This window comes from Hyperolius riggenbachi, chromosome 2 (assembly GCF_040937935.1).
Source record: "Hyperolius riggenbachi isolate aHypRig1 chromosome 2, aHypRig1.pri, whole genome shotgun sequence".
NCBI lineage: Eukaryota > Metazoa > Chordata > Amphibia > Anura > Hyperoliidae > Hyperolius > Hyperolius riggenbachi.
In genome coordinates this window covers 150,442,941-150,460,694 of record NC_090647.1, presented here as the reverse complement: position 1 = coordinate 150,460,694, position 17,754 = coordinate 150,442,941, and the positions used below count along the sequence as shown (strand labels likewise).

At 47.6% G+C, this 17,754-nt stretch overlaps 1 protein-coding gene across 3 annotated transcripts in view; it reads left to right on the top strand.

Annotated features, from left to right (window-relative positions):
• WNT10B (Wnt family member 10B) overlaps window positions 1-12,493 on the top strand; it is a 124,069-nt gene extending 111,576 nt beyond the window's left edge. For all 3 annotated transcript variants that reach the window (XM_068267689.1, XM_068267688.1, XM_068267690.1), the window contains exon 5: window positions 11,472-12,493. In XM_068267689.1, the coding sequence (XP_068123790.1) occupies window positions 11,472-11,930 (459 nt within the window). In that variant the 3' untranslated portion in view covers window positions 11,931-12,493. The remainder of the gene's footprint in view (window positions 1-11,471) is intronic.
• Window positions 12,494-17,754: the final 5,261 nt, after the last annotated feature.

The window sequence follows — 17,754 nt, the reverse complement described above, 5'->3', positions numbered from 1 at the left end:
GCACAGTCCAATCCTTCGGGTGTCGGAGGACCCCAAGTACCCCCTGCGTCGATAGCAAAGAAAGAAGTTGCCCTCCGGGGGGAACAACGGTAAGCGCTCTGCTTTTGTGGGACCCAAGGTCGCCCATGCACATTTTTGTGGTGGTGTTTATGCACTGCTGCTTTTTTCCGTGCATGGGCATTCAGCCTTGCTATTCCGGTCTCCTTCTGTGCGCAGCAAGAGCCAAGCTAGCTAAAAAAATAAATAAATAAATATAGATGAATCATAGCTAGCAAGACCACCAGTATGATTCACATCACCACCACCAAGTAACCACCATAGTGTGCGGCACACACCCCTGCCAGCAAGCCACCACTACTTATTATTGGCAGTGGGATATGCTCTTGTATTGAATGTTGAATCTGCTCCAGGCAGTACACTCAGAACGTGACCTCAAAGGCAAATCCAAAGACATGACAACAAAAGTTGTTTAGGTGATAACTTTAAAGGAGAACTGTAGTGAGAGGCTGCCATATTTATTTCCTTGTAAGCAATACCAGTTGCCTGGCTAACCTGCAGATCCTCTGCCTTTAATACTTTTAGCCATAGACCTTGAACCAGCATGCAACAGATCAGCTGTTTCTGCCATTTTTGTCTGATCTGACAAGATGAGCTGCATGCATGTTTCTGGTGTTAGTCACATTACTGCAGGCAAATAGCTCAGCAGGGCTGCCAGGCAACTGGTATTTCTTAACCTCCTTAGCGGTATGGACGAGCTCACCTCGTCCATTACCGCCGGAGGGTGCCGCTCAGGCCCTGCTGGGCCGATTTTCTTCAATTAAAAAGGTGCACACGCAGCCGGCACTTTGCCAGCCGCGTGTGCTACCTGATCGACGCCGCTCTGCGGCAATCCGCTGTGAGCAGCGGCGAAAGAGGGTCCCCCCAGCCGCCCGAGCCCTTCGCAGCCGGACCAATCAGTTCCGGCCAGCGCTAAAGGCTGGACCGGAGGCGGCTGACGTCAGGACGTCGGCTGACGTCCATGACGTCACTCCGCTCGTCGCCACGGCGACGCGGAAAGCAGAACAAGCAGGGCCGCTCATCGCGGCCCCTCTTGTTACTTCTGATCGCCGGAGGCGATCAGAAGTATGCGTCAGGAGCGCCCTCTAGTGGGCTTTCATGCAGCCAACTTTCAGTTGGCTGCATGTAATAGATTTTTTTTAATAAAAAAAAAACCCTCCCGCAGCCGCCCTGGCGATCTTAATAGAATGCCAGGGTGGTTAAAAGGAAATCAATATAGCAGCCTCCATGTACCTCTCACTACAGTTCTCCTTTAATGACTAACTGTACAAGATTTTTCTGCAAGCTTTCAAAACTTTAAGTTTCTCCTTCAGGTCTGTTTCAGAACTATACAAAAACTACGGTTCTGAACCAGTTCTGAAACATGCCTGAAGAAGAAACAAAGTTTTACAAGCTTGCAGAAAAATCCTGTACAGTTAGTCATTAAAGGTATCACCTAAACAACTTTTGTTGTGATGTCTTCGGATTCTCTCCATGGCTAATATCAGGCCACACGCAATAGGCCTCAAAGGCAAACAGAGTACTTACATAGTGCAAAATCCAAGATTGAATTCCTCTCACCATTAAAATCACGCTTACACTGAAAAGTTTCTTTGTAAAAACAACATATTACATTGCACATCTCCCTTAGGGGCTTCTATAACAGGCAGGCACCTCACAGTCGCAGCGTCCCGCTGGCTACTATGAAAAGTCCTGGTTCCTCCACCTCCTGGTCATACTGCTCCGTGGCTGTGCACTGTATTCACATCAAAAGTTGTTACATCCTCACACCCAGACTAGTGGGTGCTAAGCCTTGTGGCAGTTGGTGCTAAGTTGCAGTGGGTACTATGTAACAGAGTGCAGTTGTAGTGTGTGCTAAGTAGAACTGAGTACCAAATTACAGTGGTTAGGGATGATCGGAAAGAGCATATTCCGTTCCGCCGGAATTCGCGGATTCCGCCAGTGCTAAATTCCGTCGCTATGACATTTTCGCCGGAATTTTACGAAATTCCGTGGAATTCCGCATTCCGGCGGAAAAATTAAAGTAATCGCAAATGAAACCTTGTTAATGCTAAATGGTAGCCCATAGCACCTTTTGGCTGTTCCCCTAGTCCTTTTTCTTCTTTCTCCCTCCCTCCTCCTCCGTCAAAAGCCCATTCACATACATTGGCCAGGAATCGAACCCAGGCCTACCTCTCTGTAGGCTGCTATCCTAACCATTATACCACCAACACAACACTCTACAATGCTACATGCTGAAGCCAGCCTAGCTATTCGGCGGAATTCCACATTTTTCCACGGAAATTCCACCATAGCACTATAGCAATTCCGTTCCATCGCAACGGAACCAGAATCGCCAAATTCCAGCTGGAATCGTGGAAATTTTAATTCCGCGGGATCCAGCGACCATCCCTAGCAGTGGTCCTCCAACCTGTTGTAGATCATTCTGGGCCTTAACCACTTCACCACTGAGGGGTTTTACCCCCTGACCACCAGAGCAATTTTCACCTTTCAGCGCTCCTTCCATTCATTCGTCTATAACTTTATTATTACGTATCCCAATGAAATGAACTATATCTTGTTTTTTTTGCCACCAATTAGGCTTTCTTTAGGTGGGACATAATGCCAAGAATTATTTTATTCTAAATGTGTTTTAATGGGGAAATAGGAAAAAATGTGGGAAAAAATTATTATTTTTCAGTTTTCGGCCATTATAGTTTTTAAATAAAGCATGCTACTGTAATTAAAACCCATGAAATGTATTAACCCATTTGTCCCGGTTATAAAACCATTTAAATTATGTCCCTATCACAATGTTTGGCGACAATATTTTATTTGGAAATAAAGGTGCATTTTTTTCAGTTTTGCATCCATCCCTAATTACAAGCCCGCAGTTTATAAAGTAACAGTGTTATACCCTCTTGACATAAATATTTAAAAAGTTCAGTCCCTAAGGTAACTATTTATGTTTTTTTTTTTTTATTGTATTTTTTTTTTTTTTTTTTTATTACAAAAAAAAAATAAAAATTGGGGAGTGTGGGAGGTAATGAGTTAATTTATTGTGTAAATGTAATGTTTGTATATGTAAAATGCTTTTAGGGTGTAGTTTACTATTTGGCCACAAGATGGCCACAGAGTGTTTGTTTACATGCGACCTGTAAGCGTCCGGAAGGACGCTTACAGGAAGCAGTAGGAGGCTGGGAGACGCACAATGATCTCGCTGTTTCTGAAAGAAGCAGCAGATCATTGCGGGGGCTTAGATCAACGAACGGGAATGGATTTTCCCGTTCATTGATCTCCGGGCGAGCGGGCGGCGGCGTGCACGAGCGGCGGGTGCGCGCGCACGAGCGGCGGGAGCGCGGACAGCGGCGGTAGCGCGGAAGGTACGGATTTCTCCGTCCCTGGTTTTTTAGGAGGGAAAAAAGGGGCGGAGAAATTCGTACCGCTGGGGGTAAAGTGGTTAAAGGGAACCCTTGCAGCAGCTGGGGGCTCAGTAACAGAATGCACCCTTAATGCTGACGCCACATTGGTCAGCCTGTACCTGGAAACAGAGCTGAATGCAACAATAATGGCTGCAGTGTTGACTATGTTTATATAATCTCAGTGGCAGTGTCTAATATATTGATTCTTCATTTATAATGGTGTCAAAGAGAAAAAAAAACTTCAATGCTGTCCAAAACTATAAATAATGTGGAATATGGAAATTCAAAGTGAATTGTGGCTTTGTGAGTGTTATTCTTTACCTCTTACTAAAAGATACCAGCATGAACTGCAGTCACCATAGATTTCCAGTAGTCTACATCCTAGGTTCTCAACGTGTGGTATGCATACCCCAGCGGGTTCTTCTGATGGGTCCAGGCAGGCTCGGACAGAGCCGCCGAACCACCGACGGTCCCATCGGTGGGCCCCGACTGCCCCTCCTCCTGGGGGCCCCTAGAAGGGGTGCGCTGGAGGGGAGAGCCGCGGGGAGGGCAGCCCGACTGTTTTTTATTTTTTTTATTTTTTATGTCCCTTAAAAAAAACTATTTTCCCCGGGAGGGGCCCCCTCCTATCCTCCCCCTCCCTCACCTCGGAGGGCCCCCCTCCTGTTACGAGCGGCGGTAGAGCGGCGGGTACAGCAAAGTTCCGGCGAGGTATAGCAGAAGATAGAGGTCCAGCTGCCTCCCGGGCTACGCTGTCTCCTCTATGCCGCTCGCACTGCTTCCTGGTTTAGTGCGCGGCAATTACAAAGGAGACAGCGACTGGGAGGAAGCTGGACCTCTATCTTCTGCTTTACCTCGCCGGAAGTTTGCTGTACCCGCCGCTCGTAACAGGAGGGGGGCCCTCCGAGGTGAGGGATGGGGAGGATAGGAGGGGGCCCCCCCCCCCCGGGGAAAATAGTTTTTTTTTAAGGGAAAAAAAACAAAAAAAACCAGTCGGGCTGCAATCCCCGCAGCTTGTAATTGGAGGGGGGCCACCCAGGTGAGGGGGAGCATAGGAGTCGGGGGCCCCCACTGGCTACCCACCCGGCTACCTAACTGCCCACCCGGCTATCTAACTGCCTACATTCCCACCCGGCTACCCTTCTGCCTACCCTCCCACCCGGCTACCTAACTGCCTACCCTCCCACCCGGCTACCTAACTGCCCACCCGGCTACCTAACTGCCTACCCTCCCACCCGGCTACCCTTCTGCCTACCCTCCCACCCAGCTACCTAACTGCCCACCCGGCTACCTAACTGCCTACCCTCCCACCCGGCTACCTAACTGCCCACCCGGCTACCTAACTGCCTACCCTCCCACCCGGCTACCCTTCTGCCTACCCTCCCACCCGGCTACCTAACTGCCCACCCGGCTACCTAACTGCCTACCCTCCCACCCGGCTACCTATCTACCCACCCGGCTACCTAACTGGCTGCCCACCCGGCTACCTATCTACCCACCCAGCTACCTATCTGCCTACCCTCCCACCCGGCTACCTAACTGTCCACCCGGCTACCTAACTGCCTACCCTCCCACCCGGCTTCCCTTCTGACTACCCTCCCACCCGGCTACCTAACTGCCCACCCGGCTACCTAACTGCCCACCCGGCTACCTAACTGCCTACCCTCCCACCCGGCTACCTATCTACCCACCCAGCTACCTATCTGCCTACCCTCCCACCCGGCTACCTAATTGCCCACCCGGCTACCTAACTGCCTACCCTCCCACCCGGCTACCTATCTGCCCACCCGGCTACCTATCTGCCCACCTGGATACCTATCTACCCACCCAGCTACCTATCTGCCCACCCGGCTACCTAACTGCCTACCATCCCACCCGGCTACCTATCTACCCACCCGGCTACCTATCTGCCCACCCTCCCACCCGGCTACCTATCTGCCCACCTGGCTACCTATCTGCCCACCCGGCTACCTATCTACCCACCCAGCTACCTATCTGCCTACCCTCCCACCTGGCTACCTAACTGCCCACCCAGCTACCTATCTGCCCACCTGGCTACCTAACTGCCTACCCTCCCACCCGGCTACCTAACTGCCCACCCAGCTACCTATCTGCCTACCCTCCCACCCGGCTACATAACTGCCTACCCGGCTACCTATCTGCCTACCATGCCATGGGCGTCCCTACATAGGGCAAAATGGGGCATGCGCACTCCCCTGGCTAGCTGCTGCCCCCCCCTAGCTACCCGGACGTGGCTGGCCTGCCCGCCCTGGGGTGGCAGCGGAGAGAGAAAAGAAGCGGCAGGCACAGCGGCGCTGCCTGCCGCATCACTTAATTCTAAAGGGGGGATCGAGAGAGGGGGAGCCCCAAGGTGAGGGAAGGGGGAGGGGGAAACGTCCTCCCTTCCCCACCGCTTCTCTTCTCTCTCCGCTGCCACTGAGGACACCTATAGATCTGGCTATTTAAACTGGGGACACCTATAGACCTGTCTATCTATACTGGGGGGCCCTGTCACTACCTAAACTAGGGGCTCCTGTCACTACAAACACTGGGGGGGGGTCCCTGTCACTGCATACACTGGGGGGCTCCTGTCATACCTAAACTGGGGGTACATGTCACTAACTGAATTGGGGGGGGGCGCCTGTCAATACCTGAACTGGGGGCACCTGTCACTACCTGAACTGGGGGGCCCTGTCACTACCTAAACTGGGGGCTCCTGTCACTACATACCCTGGGGGGCACCTGTTACTACCTTAACTGGGGGGCACCTGTCACTACAAACACTGGGGGCTCCTGTCACTTCCTAAACTGGGGGGTATCTGTCACTAACTAAACCGGGGGTCTCCTGTCGCTACCTAAACTTGGGGGTCCTGTCACTACCTAAGCTGGGAGGCTCCTGGTGCTACCTAAACTAGGGTGCACCTGTCACTACCTAAACTATCCAGGCCAGCCCAGCATCACCACCAGCCAACCAGCCCAGAATCACTGTCAAAAAGGCCACAGCATCACCACCAACAGTCGGGCCAACATTTACTTCAACCAGCCAAGTACAGCCCAGCATCACCGCCAGGCCGGCCACAGCATCACCGCCAGGCCTTTCAGCCCACACATCATCCCCAATCCAGCCAAAAACAGTATTGCCTGGCACAGCAGCCAGTAGAGGAGATTCAGAAGCCAGGTGAGAGGTGTCTACCATATTAATGGGGCATTCTGCCTATTTATGTGAAATGCTGTTTATTTATGTGCCTCATGACTGCTGAATTTGTCTTTTTGGAGGCCTCATGGTTACTGAATTTGTCTTGTTGGGGGCCTCATGGTTACTGAATGTCTTGTTGGGGGCCTCATGATTGCTGAATTTGTCTTGTTGGGGGCCTCATGATTGCTGAATTTGTCTTGTTAGGGGCCTCATGATTGCTGATTTTGTCTTGATGGGGGACCTCATGATTGCTGAATTTGTCTTGTTGAGGGTCACATAACTGCGAGACTATGGAAAAAGCTAAATCATCATCATATGAGACAATAGCTACTTTTTAAAACAGAAAATAAAACTGGGAGGTTCTAAAAAAAAAAAAAAAAAAAAAACATTTTTCAGGAGTTGGATGGATGAAATTGTTTATCTTCACAGTTTATTTTCAACTTGGATTTTCCATAATGTTCATGTATGAGTTAAAACGTTTTTATTTAGTTTAAATTGCTGTTGCCACTTTGCAATAGATAAGTGACTTTTGGGTTGCAGTTTGGGCACTCTGCCTTCAAAAGGTTCGCCACCACTGTCCTAATCTAATGTCCCACCATTCATGCAAATTTGTCTCCACCCATGACTACACCCACATTCTGGTCCATGACCACACCCAATTCTTCCATGACCGCACCACTTCTTCCCCCTCCTCCTTTTTTCTATCTGCCCACCCGGCTAGCTATCTGCCCGCCCTCTCACCCTGCTAGCTATCTAACCTATACTGGGGGCAGCTACCTATCTAACCTATACTGGAGGCACCTACCAATGTAACCTATACTGGGGGCAGCTACCTATGTAACCTGTATTGGGGGCATCTACCTTGCTAGCCTTTACTGGTGGCAACTATACTGGCTACCTATATTGGAGGCACCTACCTGACTAACCTATACTGGGGGCACCTACCTATCTAACCTATGCTGAGGGAAACTATTCTGGCTACCTATATTAGCCCACTGCCTTACTGTTACAGTTACATTACAATTACCCCCCACCCATGTGATGTCATGTCCACACCCATTTTTTTTGTCGCTGCGCGCTTTGCTTTTTGGGGGGGGTGTTGGTAAATTATCCGCACCGGGTGTCAAACACCCTAGCTACGCCACTGGAGGGGGGCACAGCTTGGAAGGGGGGGAATTGGGCACAGAGCGGCGGGGAGGGGGGGAAGCGTCCCCCCCTCCCTCACCTAGGGCCCCCCCTTCCGCGCACCCCCCTCCTCCAGAAGTGCAGCCAGCAGCGAGCGGAGAATAGCTACAGAGATGATGCTATCTCCGCTCCGAGTCCGCATGCCGCTGCCCTGCTGGTCTCTGACTGTAGTGTGTGACGCTGTCCAATCACGCTCTCGCAGTACTTCCTGCTAGAGCGTGATTGGACAGCGTCACTACAGGAGACAGAGACCAGCAGGGCAGCAGCGGCATGCGGAGCGGAGATAGCATCATCTGAAGCTGGTAAGCTATTCTCCGCTCGCTGCTGGCTGCACTTCTCGAGGAGGGGGGTGTGCGGAAGGGGGGGCCCTAGGTGAGGGAGGGGGGGAGGCTTCCCCGCTGATCTGTGCCCTCTGCCCCCCCTTCCAAGCTGGGGGGGACTTGCATTGTGTGGGGGTATCTCTGCCACCAACCTGATTGCATTGTGTGGGGGTATCTCTGCCACCAACCTGATTGCATTGTGTGGGGGTATCTGCAGCCAACCTGATTGCATTGTGTGGGGGTATCTGCAGCCAAACTGATTGCATTTTGTGGGGGTATCTGCAGCCAAACTTATTGCATTTTGTGGGGGTATCTGCCGTCAACCTGATTGCATTTTGTGGGGGTATCTGCCGTCAACCTGATTGCATTGTGTGGGGGTATCTGCCGTCAACCTGATTGCATTGTGTGGGGGTATCTGCCGTCAACCTGATTGCATCTTGTGGGGGTATCTGCCACCAACCTGATTGCATTGTGTGGGGGTATCTGCCGTCAACCTGATTGCATTTTGTGGGGGTATCTGCTGCCATTTGACTACTTGATGAATTATCATGAGGCATGTAACTACTTGAATATTTTATCTACAATGTATCTGGTCGGACCTAATCTCTGTGAATAACGCCGCTACTTATTTTGTGTTTTGTATTTTTTTTTTAAGTCTGCCCATGACTCATCATGACCACGCCGATGTTCCAGTGCGTGGTGACACCCATTTAGTTTCGCATTTAGACATATCCCTATTGGAGACTGTCCTCAGAATTGCTCACAATCTATTCCCTACCATAAAGTCATGCAAAATTTCTAGAGTACATGTGTATGTGAGCCCAAAATGGGGGGGGGGGGGGAGGCTTCCTTGGTGGGCCCTTGGTGTCCCAGTCCGACCCTGGGTCCAGGGGGTACTCAGGCTTGATTTAACCAAGAATAACAAATTTAGAGTTTTTGAAAATGATAAATCTTATTTAAACAACACCAAATTAGTGTTTTAGCTAATTAAAAGCAATAGCAAATGCTTGGAAAATGTTTAGAACCAATTATAATGTACTACAATTAAATATATATTTGTCAAGGGGTACTTGTGATAATGTTTACTATGCTATTGGGTACTTGGTGAGTACAGGGGTTTAAAAGGGGTACATACCAATAACATGTTGAGAAACACTGCTCTACATGAAGCCTTTGTGCTCCTTATCACCAGTATTGATGATATGAGAAGTTATCCATAGTTTTTTTTTTAAGCTACTCAAACTTTTAGGGTGAGGACTAGTTCACACCAAAAAGGCTCTGGTGTGAGCTAGCCCATAGAAAGATATTAGCCAAGCATTTTCAAGACTCTAAGAAGCGCTCTTGGTGTACTAGCCCTAGGTGTGACTAAAATGTCTTTCACTGATGATGCATCCTTTTTTAAGATACAAGGCTGTTATTAACTGGTTCTCAATTAGCCATTACTCTGTGTTTGCTGAAATTATGATGTTGATCTGCATAGGAATAAGTGCAGGGAGGCAATTTACACAATAGAAAAACAAAAGGGGCATTTTAGAAACATTTTTAAAAGCATGTTTTTGTAGAAAAAAAAAACCACAAGGAACGTCCAACACTATGATTAATTTAGTTCCAGTAAAGTCAGAGAGCAGCAAATGTTACTGTGCATACTGCATGTGACATACCAGTAACTTAAAAAAAGAAATGCAATCCAAAAGTCTACTGCAAGTATAAACAAGCCTACTGCTTTATAGGTCAATGCCCCAGTTTAGTACTTTGTATGCATACTTAATTATACATATGTCAAATATATATACAGTACATGCTTTGTATGAATGATGCAATGATGCCCAGATCAATCTTTCATGATCACTTCATAAAACAGTTTATGCATGATCACTGTACAGAGGAGCTGCTTGGCTTTCTGCCAAGCATCTTCTTCTGTCCTATGGAGAGTGGAGGGATGAGGATGAGGATAAGTTGCACTGCAGCTCAGTATAATACAGTCGTTGTCAGCTTAGTGGTGGGTTATTACCAGAAACAATCACTTTGGGTGGTATACATAGATTCACAATTCAATTTACAGAGGAAATTTAACCCAGGATTGAGCTTCAACCCTTCAACCCAGTAGCTGATACCTCCTTTTCCATGCGAAATATTTACCTTCTCTGAAATAGATCATCGGGGGGTCTGTATGGCTGATATTGTGGTGAAACCCCTCCCACAGTGTGATGTCAGGGCCATGGTCATGATAGTTTCCTTTCTGTGAACCTTGTTGCATTGTGGGAAATAATGGCTGTTTCCAATTGCCAAGCAACCAGTATCTCCATCTGTGTATATGTATATCTACAGTATATATAAAATAACCTTTTAGCCTATCTCATTGTTAGCAGATGTGGTTATAGATAATGGCAGTTGGTGCTGTCTAGTTATTTTTTTGTCTGCCAGTAGTAAAGATGATTCCCAGCAGGCTCATGGTGGATCAGACAACATGAGTGAATTACACAGCGAGTTTCTTCTATCATTTAACTTCTCACTTTGCAATGTATTAATTAATTGTTTCCCCTCTGCTGATAATATTAAAATATTATTCAAAATATATATTGGGTGTTACATAGGTTTAAAAGGAAGCCATCTCATGGAAGCAACCATCTCCCAATTTGCATACGATGCACCAGTTGCTTAACAGTGGCTCTAGCCATTCATTTGGATAAGGGAATGGCATATTCTATGACAGCCTAAAAAACACTTGGAGCAGGTGATAAAAATGGCACCGCCATAGGCGGCAATAATAAAAGCCGCAATTAGCGCCAATTAAGTTAAATGAAGGTGCCTGATAATTAGCGGGCGCTAGGCTTTTACTATTGCCACCTGTGGCGGCAGGGGGTAGTTTAGGGAACTTAGGTGGGGAGGGGGAGTGGGTGGTTAAGGTTAAGCAGTGGGGGTGGAGTGGTTAAGGTTAGGCACCAGGTGGGTCTTAGGGTTAAGTATAGGTAGAGGGAGGGTTCAGTGTTGGAGTAGGCAGGGGTATAGTTATACATTACTTGCTCCTGGCAATCGCATCTCCTCCACTTCCTGGTTAGTATGCAGGTGTCCTCCAGCCAACCAATCACTATGCAGCTTCAGTCCCTGCACGGTGATTGACTGGCTGCAGGACACCTGCAAACTAACTAGGTAGTGGAGGAGATGAGATCTGCTGTATCAGGTGTCCTAAAACATTAAATAATGTTAGTGACAAGATGTCATTACCAGCATTGCCCTGCACCATAATTTTGCATCGCTATTTTTAATGTACGCTCTTGCACTTCACTGACTGCTTGTTGTCATCTCTTTCAGGCAGTGACAGAAAACATGAAGCGCAGATGTAAGTGCCATGGGACATCAGGAAGCTGCCAGTTTAAGACGTGTTGGCACGTGACCCCTGATTTCCGGGCTGTCAGCACACTTCTGCGGGAAAAGCTGCAGCGGGCCGTTTTTGTGAACTCCCGTAACAAGAACAGTGGAGCTTTCCATCCGCGCCTCAACAAGAAGAGGCTGGCGCGGGAACTAGTCTACTTTGAGAAATCTCCTGACTTTTGTGAGAAGGACCCTCTGGTAGACTCACCAGGCACACAAGGGCGGGTCTGCAACAAGACCAGCCATCAGATGGACAGCTGTGCCAGCCTGTGCTGCGGACGGGGTCACAATATCCTCATGCAGACCCGCCGGGAGAGATGTAACTGCCGCTTTCACTGGTGCTGCTACGTCATGTGTGAGGAGTGCCGAGTCACACAGTGGGTCAATGTCTGCAAGTGAAGAAACGTCCCCATATCTAATTTCCTTTGTTAGTATTAATTTATTCTCTGTTAGCACTGAAAAGTTATGTATTTCCATGTAAGAACAACAGCTGTCCTAAAGACACACAGAACTTATTTTATGACTCATGCTTATTCCTGAAACAAGCCTACCAAGACTATAGCTATAGGCGTATGAGCCTTCCGAGCCAGCACAGATCAGATGAACTAAAGAACTTCCGGTATCCCTGGATATTTGGAAGAATGGCTAATACATCTATCTGAGACACTGTGGCAACTGACGGCTTTAACGGAATTGCAGTACATATTCATACGATGAGTAGATTTCCTGTAAAGGGATGGAATTTTCCTTGCTGAACTTTTCTAAAAACATTGGAACTTGTACATGTGGAAATAGTTCTGGCAATGGTGTACAGGTGATCCCTTTGTCTAACTCCAGGACCCCTGAGCTCTTTTACCCACTGACCCAGTGACAGGTTCCACCCAGGAGGTCAGAGAAGATGCAACCAGGAGGCTAATTTATTGGAGTTTGTATACTTAAATAAAATATATATTTTAGATTAATTTCCCTGTAATCTTTTCATACTGCAGTAAAGTAAATGTAATGTAATTTTTTAAGAAAGGCTGCTTTTGTCAGGTAGTTCCAGTGCCTCCAGTGAAAAAAGAAAATCAGACATACAGGTAAAACTCCAAAAATTAGAATATCATGCAAAAATCAATTTATTTCAATAATTCAACTTAAAAGGTGAAACTAATATATGAAATAGGAACCCTTTGCAGGTGTTTTGGAATAATTAGCTGATTTGAGTGACACTTTGAGCCTAAAATATGGAACATTTTCACAATATTCTAATGGTCTGAGATTTTGATTTTAGTCTGAAGTGAAATTATTTTTCAAAATAAATTACATTTCTATAAAACACTTACTTTTACAATGCTGTTCCCCCTGTTTTCACCAATCAGAGCCCTTAAAGAGAATCTGTATTGTTAAAATCGCACAAAAGTAAACATACCAGTGCGTTAGGGGACATCTCCTATTACCCTCTGTCACAATTTCGCCGCTCCTCACCGCATTAAAAGTGGTTAAAAACAGTTTTAAAAAGTTTGTTTATAAACAAACAAAATGGCCACCAAAACAGGAAGTAGGTTGATGTACAGTATGTCCACACATAGAAAATACATTCATACACACGCAGGCTGTATACACCCTTCCTTTTGAATCTCAAGAGATCATTTGTGTGTTTCTTTCCCCCTGCAGTTCTCATGCACTGAAGTTTCAGGCTGCTCGTTTCTTCCTGCAAATAGCTCTGCCCTTGTCTAATTCCTCAGTATGTGAAAGCCCAGCCAGCTCAGAGGACGATTATCCAGCTTGTAAAAGATAAGAGAGAAGCTGCACTAATCTAAATAATACACAGGCAGTGTGCATAGAGGGGCCTGGAAGGGGGAGTTCATAGCAGAACCACAACACACAAGAACTTGGCAGCCTTCCAGACACAGGCTGACAAGTCTGACAGGGGAAAGATACATTGATTTATTACAGAGACTGTGATAGTAGAATGTGCTGCAGTAAGCCAGAACACATTAGAATAGCTGTTGGAACTTGTAGGATGATAAAAAACAGGATGCAATTTTTGTTACGGAGTCTCTTTAAGTTTTTGTTTTATTACATTTTTAAAAAATCCAGGACTTCCTGAATAAAATGGCTGCAACCCCTCTTCCTGTTTCCCAGCACATCCCATATAAATATAAATCATTTAGCTAATAGTATATATTTTTCCAGCCTCTTCACTCTCCTGTGTACTTCATACCTTTCTAGTGTACACAGGAGAGACCAGCGCTGATGAATGCAGCTTCTCCCACTGTATGACCCACTCGCTCTGTAGGACGAGTCTATGAGTCACGGGCGAGGAATAATTAGGACAGAGTGAGCAGAGGGGCGGGGAGAGGCAGAGATCAACACACCAAGAGGCAGAGCTACTGCAAACAGCTCTGCCTCCTCCTGTCCCTGCAAGGCAGCAAAATTTGCGACCAGGAAAGTCGTAGGATTTTGCCCACCTGTTTCAGGGGCATAAACAACTAGTTTTTCACCTGGAATACAGTTATTCTGCTTGGCTCAAGAAGATAAAGCTGAGCCAAGTAAAAAAAACAGGTAAAAAAAGAGACTTCAGTGTCTCTTTAAGCCATAATCATTAAATTAACAAAGGCTTGAAATATCTCAGATATCTCACTTTGCAAGTAATGAATCTATTTCATATTTTAGTTTCACCTTTTAAGTTGAATTACCGAAATAAATGGACTTTTCCACAATATATTAATTTTTCGCATTTCACCTGTATACAGTATTGATTATGCTAATAAAGGTAATGGACAGGGCAGTTTCTAGGCTAAAATGCACCCAGGGCGAGGGTGTTAAAATTGCGCCCCCCCGTGGAGCCAGGTATACATTCCCGCAGTATAGGTTAGCCAGGTCTAGTTGCACTCAGTATAGGTAGCCAGCTATAGGTCCCCCCAGTATAGGTAGCCAGGCATAGTATAGGTAGCCAGGCATAGGTGCCCCAGTATATTTGCCCCCAGTATAGGTTAGCCAGGTAGGTGCCTCCAGTATAGGTGGCCGGTATAGTTCCCCCAGTATAGGTTAGATAGGCAGGTGCCCCCGGTATAGGTTAGATAGGTAGGTGCCCCCAGTACAGGTTAGCTTGGTGGGTGCCTCTAATATAGGGAGTCAGAATAGTTGCCCTCAGCCTAGGTTAGATAGGTAGGTGCCCCCAGTATAGGTTAGTTAGGTAGGTACCTCCAATATAGGTAGCCAGTATAGTTGCCACCAGTATAAGCTAGGTAGGTAGGTGCCCCCAATACAGGTTAGATAGGTAGGGGCCCTCCAGTATAGGTTAGATTAGGTAGGTGCCCCCCAGTATAGGTTAGATTAGGTAGGTGCCCCCCAGTATAGGGTAGATAGGTAGCTGCCCCCCAGTATAGGTAGGATTACGTAGGTGCCCCCCAGTATAGGTAAGATTAGGTAGGTGCCCCCCCCCCCCCCCCCCAGTGTGGTTAGATTAGGTAGGTGCCCCCCAGTATAGGTCAGATTAGGTAGGTGCTCCCCAGTATAGGTTAGATAGGTAGCTGCCCCCCAGTATAGGTTAGATTAGTTAGGTGCCCTCCAGTGTGGTTAGATTAGGTAGATGCCTCCCAGTATGGTTAGATTAGGTAGGTGCCCCCAAGTAGAGGTTAGATTAGGTAGGTGCCCCCCAGTAGAGGTTAGATTAGGTAGGTGCCCCCCAGTGTGGTTAGATTAGGTAGGTGCCCCCCAGTATAGGTTAGATTAGGTAGGTGCCCCCCCGCCCCAGTGTGGTTAGATTAGGTAGGTGCCCCCCAGTATAGGTTAGATTAGGTAGGTGCCCCCCAGTATAGGTTAAATAGGTAGCTGCCCCCCAGTATGGGGGGCAGCTACAGCCACGGGGAGGGCAGCCCGACCTCTCCCTCCCTTCCTCTCCGCGGGCCGCCCTCCGTGCTCCCCCCTCCGAGTCTGACTGCAGGGAAGGGAAGCGCTGTGTACAGAGCGCAACTCACCTCCCTGGTTCCAATCTCCGCCGGTCTCCTCTTCTGTCTTCTCCTCACAGCCGCTGATACACACGCTGCTTCCGGCTAAACAGGAGGGGGGAGCACGGAGGGCGGCCCGCGGAGAGGAAGGGAGGGAGAGCTCGGGCTGCCCTCCCCCCGGCTGCGGCTCGCCCCTCCATTACAGCGCCCACAACTCCTTCGACGCCCAGGGCGCCTGCACGGGCCACACGGCCCTAGAAACGGGCCTGGTAATGGACCACTGTAAAATAAGTTCTCCTATGGGTTTATCACTTTCAATGTTGAGCAAAACTTTATTGTAATCCTTTGAAACAGCTGCATGCAGAAACTCTAAAAGGTATTGCACAGGCAAGTGGATGTATACAGTATATTTCAGGGCCAGATTTCTGGGAAGGCCAAAAAGGCAGCTGCTGCCTGAGGGGTTGGGTTGGACATGGAAGAAGGGTTGCTGAATATAGAAGAGAAGCCTGCGCATGGAAAAAGGCTGCAAATGAGGAGCAACATATGGAAGAGGAGAGCTGCTGCTCAAGGGAGTTGTACATTTAAAAAGGGAAACTGCTATACACAGGGCTAGATTTACAGGCAGCTGATGATAGAAAGGCGGCTCACTGCCCTCCCCTAGTGCCTCCCTCTCTCCTTCCCTATTCAGAGTCCCGACTCCCAAGCAGAGTGTAAATGAGAGGTTACTCACTCAGCTCTTGGCATTCCACTGACCAGTTCTCCCTTCTGTTGGGGGCACCTCCAGCTACTTAATATCAAGGGTACCTCTGGCTACCTAATACTAACACCTGTAGCTACGGGCAAGGGAAGTAAGGGAGAAGTGACAGCCAGCACACTGCGGTGGTGATTTATAGGTTCATGGAGGGTAAAGTCTAGGGAGCCAGGACATCTGTGCCTATAGGCTCCAGTGATGTAAATCCAGGCCTGGCTATACATGGATATTACTGGCTTCTTTCATTGCAAGATGTTTGACCGCAGTGCTATGTGGTTTCTAGTTCAGGCACATCCAGCTACTTCAGTGTATCTTCCTTCTATTATATGGATGTTACACACAAAAGAGGGGGCTGGACATGGATACGGAGCAACAAGTACGTTGGCCTAGGGGTGGAAAAAGTATAAATCCAGCCTTCTTTCTGGGCACTGCAAATATTATGACTTTACCATTCAACCAGCTAATCAGATAGCAGACTGTCAGGTCGTGTAGACTGGTGACTAAACAATAATGACCAGAGAGTAATGAAGCAGGAATAAAAGTCAAGGTTCCAGATGGTTAATGAAATGTTGAGAATTCTGGCTTCCATACATATTGAATACAAATTGTAAGCAGCTTGGAATTGGGCCAGACATACACACTTTCTGATGATTTTAGTGAGGATTGTGGAATGGTCAGCACCACCAGACAGCATCACAGTGCAGGTTTCAGGCATCAGCAAAAGTGGCTAGAACAATGTCCACTCATGCAGTGGAATGGGCCAAGGATGAGCTCTGGTCAGCAGGCAAACAATCACGAACGTGTGTAGGAGAAGGAGACCGGCACTGACCTTAGTGTCATATTATTTATTGGCATGTGCAGTACATTACAGGCACCAAGAAAAAAGAAAAATTTGTATGCTAAAAAAAATCCGCTTTTTAAGAAATTGTGGTGCACACCCTTGGGTTTTTGATTCCATAATCTTGAATTTTAACTCATTTTAGACCAACCGCTCTGGTCCCTTTATAGCCAAAGCCTTTTTTTTTCTTTTTACACTTCCTGATCACTGTGATTGGCTCACAGTGATCAAGAGGTCAGGGGCCAATGAAAATGGCTTCTGACCGAGTTATGAAGCTCTGCTTACTTTAAACAGCAGAGACCTGCTACTGAGTCCCGTGCATGGGATCGGGTGGTGTTAAAACTATGCCGCATCAGGCTAGGCAGCCACGGGTGCAGCGTAGTTTTAACTATGGCCGGTCCAGAAACAGTTAAAGCCCTACTAAACCTAAAATGATAAAAACAAATAGCAAGTAAAGTGCAAACTAGTTCAGCACCACACTACAATGCTCTCCACCATTAACTTTGTTGGTAGTGGGGTGTGCATCACACGTGCCCATCACTGCCTTGACCCTAGGACCACAACCTTGTTCTTGCAGTCCTAATTCCCACAGAGTAACAGATGGTGCCCGGGAGGGCTGCCTCTCTCATATGACTTCCAGCAGCTTTCTGCTTTTAGTTAGTTTTATGTAGTTATGTAGTTTTTCTTGGTATGCATGCA